This window comes from Pteronotus mesoamericanus, unplaced genomic scaffold (assembly GCF_021234165.1).
Source record: "Pteronotus mesoamericanus isolate MK-2021 breed Mesoamerican mustached bat unplaced genomic scaffold, CSHL_Meso_final contig_590, whole genome shotgun sequence".
Classification (NCBI taxonomy): domain Eukaryota; kingdom Metazoa; phylum Chordata; class Mammalia; order Chiroptera; family Mormoopidae; genus Pteronotus; species Pteronotus mesoamericanus.
The window spans coordinates 623,741-633,625 of record NW_026555207.1 but is presented as its reverse complement, the minus strand read 5'-3'; the positions used below and the strand labels follow the sequence as shown (position 1 = coordinate 633,625).

The 9,885-nt window shown below is 35.4% G+C and overlaps 1 protein-coding gene across 1 annotated transcript; it reads right to left on the bottom strand.

The window, feature by feature from the left end:
• Positions 1 to 2,460: 2,460 nt before the first annotated feature.
• Positions 2,461 to 3,411, bottom strand: LOC129076377 (olfactory receptor 51F2-like). Its single transcript, XM_054580552.1, has one exon. It carries the CDS (start codon positions 3,409 to 3,411, stop codon positions 2,461 to 2,463), a length of 951 nt encoding a protein of 316 aa, XP_054436527.1.
• Between the last annotated feature and the right edge of the window lie 6,474 nt (positions 3,412 to 9,885).

The window sequence follows — 9,885 nt, the reverse complement described above, 5'->3', positions numbered from 1 at the left end:
CAACAAAACCAAAAGTCAGTTCTCTAATGGCATTGAATTAATAATTTTACTAATTTCTTCCAAAGAAGAAACGCACAGGTCTAAATGGATTTATTAAATCTAGGTCTAGATGGATGGATTCACCAGGTCTAAATGGATACATGAACAAATATCTAAAAAAATAGTATCAACTTTTTGCAAGCTCTTCCAAAGAAAAGAAGAAGAAGGAACACACCCCAACTCCTTCAATGAAACCATTTTACTGTGGAGACAATATTAAAAACCTATATATTTTATGAATATAGGCGGAAATCTCCTCAGTGAAATACTAGCAAACAAAATCCAGCAACATATGAAAAGGATTATATGTCATAACCAAATGGGATTCATTCCAAAAATGCAAGGTTGATTTAACACTGGGGGAAACAACAGAATAAAGGATAAAAGTCACATGATCATATGAATACGTTATCAAATGCAGAAAAAACTTTGTACAAAATTCAACATCAATTTATAATAAAAACATTTAAAAATTAGGAAGAAAAAGGAATTTCCTCAACTGATAATAGTGTCTGAAAAATCCATAAGTAATATTATACTAAAGGATAAAGACTAAATACTTTCCCCTGATAAACAAAACAAGGATGTCCATTTTCACCAATTTATTCTACATTATATATATTCTAGCCAAGTCATTTAGAAAAAACAATGAAATTAAATCTATCCAGATTGTGAAGGAGGAAGTAAAACTATTTCTATTTGCATATGTTCTGTTTTTTACATAGGACCTTCTAAGAAATGTACTAAAAGTTATTAAAACTAATAAATGACTTTATCAAAGTTGCACTAGAGCAATATATATACAATAAACTATAAAATTACTAGCAATGAAAAATCATAAACTGAAATTAAGAAAAAATTTTATTTACCATAACATCAAGAATAATAAAAATACTTGGAAATAAATTTAGCCAAGGACGTGCAAGATTTTCACACCGAGAACAATGTACACATACACACAAAAAAACAAATTACTTCAAAGAAATCAAAGAATTCCAAAATAAATGGAAAAATATGTCATGTTTATGGACATTATTTACACGGCTATAATTCCCAAACTGATTTATAAATGTAATACAATCTTTACCAGAATTTAAGTTCATTTCTTTGTATAATTAGACAGCTGGTCCCAAAATACCTGTGGAATTTTAAGATACCTAGAATAACAAAAATCATCATGGAAAAAAAGAGCAATGTTGGAGGATTCACATTTAACAATTTTAAATTTTACTACAAAGCTAGTCTTCCAGACAATGTGGTACTTCATAGGAATGACCTAGAGCTCAATGGAATAGAACTGAGAGTTCAAAAATAAACTCTCACACTTCTTGTTAATTGACTTTTGACACAGGTACCAAGACATTTCAATGAGGAAAGAATAGTTTTTTTAACAAATGGTGCTGCCACTAAAGTGTTCATTGACTGAAAAATAGCTACATACAACATGATAGATTCATATAATGGAATGTTTGACAATGAAAAGGGTGATGTGCTTGCACGTACCATAAAATGGATAAACCCAGAAAACTATTATGCTAATTGAAATTGCCAGTAACAAAATACTAAATATTATATGGTTAACTTATGCAAAATGTCCAAAATAGGCAAGTTTATGGAGACAGAAAGTAGCTTAGTAGACGCCTAGGGCTAGATGGGATGGAAGGTATGGGGATAAGACTGCTCATGGGTACAGAGCTCCATTTGTGAATTATAAAAATGATCTAAAATTTACTGTGGCAATAATTGTACAACTGTAAATATACTCTAAAATATTAAACTTTTACATATTAAATGAGTGAATTAAACTATATGTGAATTAAATTGCAATATAATAAAACTAATATTTTTTTAAAAGGAAGAAGATTGGACATTACATAAGGAAGGTGGAAAGAACACGTGGCCAAATTACTTTTACCTTAAAAGAAGAGGAGAAAATATGTTTGGAAAAAAGATAACTTAATACTAACACCAGAATATAAGTGCAAATATAATCAGTGATCTATAAATTAGGGGAGTCCATAAGTACAGAATAAAGATAAAATAACATTAATAGACTATAGTACAAAATAGGTACAGGAGAATATTGAAGGGGAAGTAGAGGCTACTCTAAGGGATGTTCAAAGCTCTGAGGTGTTGCATTAGAGAACTCTAGTAAAACATTCAGTCATTTTACTTCTGTTCTTCTAACCATACTATAAGACCCTTTTTGCCATATTTTAGGCGACAGGTAAGCTTGTCTATCTGAAGAAAATAACGACAGAGATTTTTGACCCTAAATTTATTTCTGTAGCCCAGTCTTCTTATTTAAAGTGCTCTTCCACAATGCTCTTATCCCAAGCCTGAGACTCAACATTTTAATTGCCAGAAGTGGCATTTTGCTCATCTGTGTAATGATCAGAAATAGGAAATTTAAAAACTCATCTAGTTCTTTGCTGCCGTGGCATGGAGAACTTTCAGCACAGCCCTGCGTATTTGTTTGGTCTTCACACTGTAGATGATGGGGTTCATCACAGGGGGGATCAGCAGGTAGGCATTAGCAATCAGAGTATGTACATAGGGTGGGGCCCGTTTTCCAAATCTGTGGACAAAGGACAGACTGATCAATGGGATATAGAATACAGCAACAGCCCCCATATGGGAGATGCATGTGCTGAAGGCTCTCTTCCTCTCTTCCGGGGATGCAATGCTGAGGACAGTCTTAATGATCAAAACATAAGAAAGGATGATAAAGACAGAGTCTATCCCAGCAGTGGTGATCAGGGCTGTCAACCCAACTGCACTATTGATCCTGGTGTCTGTGCAGGACAGCTTCATCACGTCAGGGTGGAAGCAGTAGGAGTGGTGCAGCACGCGGCTGCGGCAGTAGGACAGTCTTTTAAGAAGGGCGACCATTGGTGTCAGCGTTAGTGTCCCCCTGATGACAATGGCCACTCCAATTTGAGCTATTCTGGAGTCCGTTAAAATGGTGGCATACCTGAGAGGATTAGAGATGGCTACAAAACGATCAAAGGCCATGGCCAACAGCACTGAAGATTCCATGACAGTGAAGAGTTGAATGAAAAACATCTGTGACAAGCAGGCATTAAAGCTGATCTTCCTGGCATTGAACCAGAATATACCCATCATGGTGACTAGGGTGGAGATGGACAAGCCGAGGTCAGTGGTGGACAGCATGGAGAGGAAATAGTACATGGGTTCGTGGAGGCTGGGCTGAGTGACAATGGCAAAGAGAATCAGGCTGTTTCCTGAGAGGGCGGTTGCGTAGAGGAAGCAGAAGGGAACGGAGATCCAGGTGTGGAAAGCTTCCAGCCCAGGAACACCAGTGAGCAGGAAAATGAGGGAAGAGGATGTGGTATTTTGGAAAGTTGACATGTTGAACTCAAACTGCAGAATCTTAAACTGACAATCCTGCAATGATAAATTATGTTTCTTTAGAGTGCAGTACTTGAAATTAATTATTTCACTGGGTAAATATTCATAAACTACAATATCTATACTATATATAAAGCTCATAAAGAGTGGTTTAAAAAAAGAAAACTAAGACCATATCTAATTAAGAAGAAGAAAGTAGGAAATGAATGATTATATGAGGATACAGGATTTGTACACAAACAAATCTAACAGTGGCCCATTTTGTGTAAATTCACATCTGTTCAAGGAGACTGTAGCCATCACTTCCTGATTTCACTTGGCAGGCAGTCAATAAATATTGTTGAAATTGGCTATAGAATTGTATGAAATTTTAGATGATAAGCAAACAGTATGCTGTAATTCACTATAGGCAATAAAGTTAACTTCCAGTGACCAAAAAAGAAATCTTTTCTTCTTCAGCATGATACAGTCTGTCAATCTGGTTGATTATATCTAATGATAATAAAGACATAATATTTGTTGAACCCCTAGTAGCTGTTAGTAGTTGTGATAACCCTGTATGAATATACATCCTATTTGTAATAATACAACCTGAACCGTACCTAATTAGCTTTCATATCACATAACAAGTCTAAGCAACCAAGACAATTATAAACAGAACTATTTGAATATGGAGGGTCTCAAAATTCAGTATTATGAATATTCTGATGTTATGAGTTTTTATTTAACATCCCAAGTCAATTTTTTAAAGATTACATATTTTAAACTCTTACGGGTTCAAGCATGAAGTGATATATTTATCTGCTGAGTAATCCATGTGATAAATTACTAAAGTGTGTGTTCCTGAAATTCTCCATCTCTAAATTATTAATAATATATGTACCACACAGAATTATTGTGAGGGTCACATTAGTTAAGGTATGTGAAAAACTTGACTATCTCACTGTGATGTAAAAGATCACCAAACATTAGCTATTGTCACTTAAAAAAGTTAAAGTTAAAACATTATACAATCAAATTTTTACATTTCCTTTACACTTCAATTTGCATACCGCTTACACTTGCCTATGTGTTTTATCATCTGATAGCTGAGACAAAAGATGGATATAGTGTTTCTCTGACTGAGACACTGTCTCCGTCAGAGATAATGAAGGTTAATATCTCCTTCATTTGGTTTCTTCTTCCACACCTATGATTTTCTCAACCTTTCTTAATTCTTTCCTTATTCAGAACAAGAACTCTTACTCCTTTCCAAAGATAACACTACCACCTGGCTTCTCAATCAAGTTTGGAGTTAGTTTAGTCCAACATTAAATTACTGAACGTATCCTGTAATGGAGATAGTGGGGATACAGAACCAAATTAGACATGGCACCTGCCCTTCAGGATACTTATCAAAGGATAGGACTGCGAAGAAAACAAACATGTCAATAACCAAATAAAATGCAGTATAATACACACAGTAAGAAGGTTGTGTTTAAAATACAGAGGCTGTATGTACTAAAAAGTTGTGTGGGGAAAGGTCAAGAAAGGCTTCCTTGAGAACATGAAAATTACTTGCACAGGTTATGATAGGTATAAATCACCATGAAGATATTCTAGGCATATCCATGGTATGTGGACTTAGATATTCCAGAATGCCACTATAGTGTAAAATACAAGGTGTTAAAAGGTGATGTTTGAAGACAACTGGGATCCCATATGGAATTATCATTAAGAGGATAAGGAATGTGGAAATTATCTAAACTGACAAAAAATGAATACATAGATCACTTTCTACTTCAGGAAATAACAGTTTTTTCTTTAATTTGTATTCCCTTTCATTAGTAACATTAACATAGTCTGTAAATATGCCTCTTTTTTAACTGAAACATACTTTAAAACAAAAACAAACACAAACAAACAAGCAAAAAAAGCCTTCTCTTATTAACCATGGCTCCCTGTAGCATGAAAGTACTTCTCTCAACCAACAATTTATTGAATACTTGTTTATCTTCATTTCCCTCTTTAATGGGTCACACCTACAGTTGAAATCTGGTTCTTTTTAGACTAAAACATACTCTATTGAAATAGTTCTCTGTTGCTGCATAAAAACTAATATAAATTCATGACTTGAAACAGGACATATTCATCATCTCACATTTCAGTAAGTCTGACAACTGAGCACAACATAAATAGGATCTTTTCTCAGAATCCCACAAGCCTAAAGTCAAGGTTTCAGGCAGGACTGTGTTCTCATCTGGAGCTCAGGGTCTTCATCCAGACTCATTCACGTTGTTGGCAGAATTGAGGCCCTTGTGATGCAGGACTGAGTCTCTGTTTTCTTGGTGGTATGGGGTGAGGGTTGCTCTCAGCCACATGGACCTGTCTCAATAAGACATTTTGCATCTTCTAATTTGGTAGACAGATCTCTGCTGCTTCCTGTCTATTTTGAAGGCTCAAATGATTAGGTCAGTCTAACCCAGTATAATCTCCTTTTGACTAACTCAAATAGTCAGGGACATCATTTACATCTGTGAACTGCTATACAATGTAACAATCACAGATGTGATCCCCTATTACATTCATAGGTCCTCTCGCACTCAACGGGTGGGTTTTGTATTGGACAACTGCATAGGGGCAGGAATTTTGAAGGCCCTTTTAGAATTCTGCCTACACAACCCTCTAGGTCATCCAATCCCCACAGTTAAAAAAGTTCAAATCTTACATGGTCTCTGACTGACCACGTTTATCCTCCAGTTCCATCACCTCCATTTTGTATAAAACTCTCATTAGTTTCTGCAGGAACTATAGCACTATTTTCATAGATAATTTCCCTGTCCTGAGTTGCAAGTGTTTCCAAATTCTCCATATTGATGCGAGTGTGATCTCAAAAATAATTTTCACATCATTCCGCACACAGAGCTCTTTGTTGCCTTCAACACGAAGTTGAAACTCTTTGTCTCTTTACTACAACACTGAAGGATCTTCCCACTGTTGCCAAAACCCTCTCTTGCTGCTACTTAACCTCTTCCCAACCCCATATAGTCAGCCTGGGATATTCCTACTTCACCAAACTACCAAATGTAGCAGGTTCTTTCACACTGCTGTACTCTGCTTCATTCTCGTATTTCCCACTCTTCTTTGAATGAGCCTAAATTCCACAGTGTAAAGACTCATTACTTTCTTATTTGGTCTATTTATAAATTCAGCATTAATATATTGACTTATGGAAGCATTTTGTGGCATCACCGTTTCTAGGTCAAGTCAGAAAAAAATCCTCCTCTGAATTCACCTTCTTTTTCATTATGCATCTGGTTTAGTAGTTGTCCTGTGTGATCATAGATTTCTCAAAACTATGTCTCTTCAACTGAAATAAGCTACGGGGGAGTAGATAACTGCTTATCTACTCTTATATTCCCAATACCTTGCACTCCCAATGTCTTGTGCAGTGTGAGAAGAAAATAGGTACTTTTTGATACGATTTAATCCAAGACTTGTAAACTGACCAAGGGCTCTGGAAATACATTAGGATCTCAATACATTCCAGCTTTGACCATTCATGCCATGTAGACTGAAATTTCTCATGTGACTCATATTGGAAGAATCTCACTGAACTTTCTTTTATTCTAAAAAATAAATAAATAAAATGAAAGTACTCTGTGTGTGTATGTGTGTGTTGTTGTTGTTTTAATGGAAAATTCTGTCCTAGTATTTTAGATAAACTTTTGTGTGTTTCCCTCCATTTTTCGGTAATTATCTCCTCCTTATGTGAAGATAGTACTCCGGCTGCACTGCAGGAGCATGGTGCAGGCTCTGTGCAGGACCACTGTGAGTGATCTCTCCCCCCTGGTTATAAAAAGTCACTAATATCATTATAGGATCAGGCAAACCTAGGTTCAAGGGCTGGCTCTGCCACCAGCTGGTTGAAGTTCTCCAAATAAGCACGTTACATTAGATTTGCTTCTGTGAAACTACTGGCTTACCAAAAGCATTAATGTGTAAGGAGTAAATGAGAAAGCATTTATAAAGCATTTAATCTGCTAACTAGTACATGGGCGGCATTTAATAACGGTAAATGTGGATGAGGATGAGGATGAGGATGAGGATGACAGTGATGGACAGGGCAGTAGCGCCAATGCCCTGATGGTGTTTTTTAAATATGACACAGCTAATGAGAAAACTCACAGTTGCAGAGGCAGGCTACCAGCTTGTTGTAAGCATCAAGACGTATGGTCCATCGATCCAAGAAACCCAGTCAGTTAGATTGTGGTGTCCATAAATACAGATTTCAGGGGGAAAATCTCCAGTTTTCCTTAGGCACCCATGAGAGCCCGTTGTAGTTAACAAATCTTCCTCATTCTTAAAGGAAACTAGTATGTGTAAAGTCCCATTTTTCCCTGAATGCAGTAGTTTTACTTACAGAGTATGGAGACGTGGTCTTTCCTGCCCTGTTTGCCAGGAAGGGCCTTGGTGGCTGGGGAGGTGTTTTATTCAGAGATAGATGACATATATAAGGAGCCGTGATGCAGGCTGCCTGAAACCTCTTAATGAGAAAACTCCTGGGAAATAGTAGGACTATTCTAACCCAGAGATCTCCATTAGCAGAGCTTGGGAGCAGGGATAGCTTTCTTTTTATGTTTTTCTTTTCCTTTTCACATCATCCTGTTCTCTTTCTTTTGAAAAATGTGTTTTTCTTCTCATATTGTCTGAGAATCCTGTTTTAGATTTTTTTTTTTTTTGGTGCAAATTCTTTCTGTAGAGGATTATAAAACAATATTGAAAAACTTTAAAGTACATTAAAATTAATAATATCAATTTAGATATAGGAATAATCAAAATGAAAAACATTATGTCCCACTATTTAATTTTTACTGTTGTTTAAGATTTTATGTTTTAGAGCAGTCTTCAGTTCACAGCAAAATTGAGAGGAAATACAGGGAATTCCCAAATACACCCTGCCCCCACGCACACAGAGCTCTCCCCATTCGCACCATCCCCCACCTTATAGTACACTTGTTACAACTGATGGACCTATATTGACTCATCATTATCACCCAAAGTCTAAGTCACCTGAGAATTCCCTTTTTTTAAATTCTATGATTCTTAAACTACTCTTGAATTTTCATGCACTGAAACTACTCGCCAATATAAATAACTATTTTTGGAAATGTCTGTATCCCCCTTCGGAGAATTATTTTCCATAACCAGACCACCAGGAACATATAAATAGATAGTTCCCAGTACAAAGTTTCACATCCGTTGTCATCAGAACAACACACATTGGGTCTCATTAGCTCTTTTTTAAGGTAGAAGAACTAAGGCAAAGATTAGAAAACAGGCTCAGAGGAATCAAGTTCTCACATTCACCCAATAAGCCAATGGCAGATTCAGGAGTTGAATTTTTTTCTTCTGACTCCAAATGCCACGTTTTTGCCAATCCTTCCTTTAAAAGAACTTACTTTTTTAAAAATTGTGGAAGAAATAAATACATGATCATGACTTAATATTTGGAATAACTATTTTAAACATTTCAGTAAACATTTTAAAAGTGAGATAATAAATGAGTATATTGAATATATGGTATACTACCAAGTTTACCAATTTCTGAACTGTTGGTTTTATAAACTATGAAGATTATACAGCTCCTAACACATTCAGAAAAGATTTCAATGCACTAAGCACTGACCTCATGAAAACAAAACAAAAAAAAATTCTTGGGTCTGGAAGGGTAGGTAATTTAATTTTATCCCATTCTCATTGAAGAGTCACCCCAGGAAGTATTTATTTATTTGTTTGTTTGTTTGTTTATTAATAAATGTGATGTGTGACACTGTGTAGGTTTAAGGTATATGGTGTGTGTTACTTTGATTATTTTGATACATTTATATATTATGATTTCTGATATACCAGTGTTTATTATATCAATAATTATAGTCTAATATTGTCTATATTCATATGTATCAGATCTCTATGGTTTTTTACTACTCATTACAAGTTTATACCCTTAGACACCATTACTTGGCCTCCTATTACTTGGTCATCACCATTTTACTCTGTTTATTACAAGTTTAGCTTTTCCAGATTCCACATGTAAGTGATCTCATACAGTACTTGTCTTTCTTTGTATGCTTTATCTTACTTAGCATAATGTGTTCAAGATCCACTGATGTAGTTACACATGGGAGAATATATTACTTTCTCATGGGTGCACAATATTCCATTGGGTATATGTACCACATTTTTTAATCCATCCATCTATTAATGGGTATTTGGGGTATTTCCATATTTTGACTAGTGTGAGAAATGCTGCAATAAACACAGGATAGTATATATCTCTTTCAAATCCTGTTTCTTTTCCTTTGAGTATATAGCTAGAAATAGAACTGCTGGATTATATGGTAGATCTATTTTTATTTTTTCAAGGAAACTCCTTATTTTCTATAGTGGTTGGATCAATTTTTACTCCCACAAACAATATACAAGGGGTCCCTT

Bases quoted from the DNA above. Each gene is read 5' to 3' on its own strand.
- LOC129076377 (XM_054580552.1), bottom strand. From the start codon at position 3,411: ATGTCAACTTTCCAAAATACCACATCCTCTTCCCTCATTTTCCTGCTC.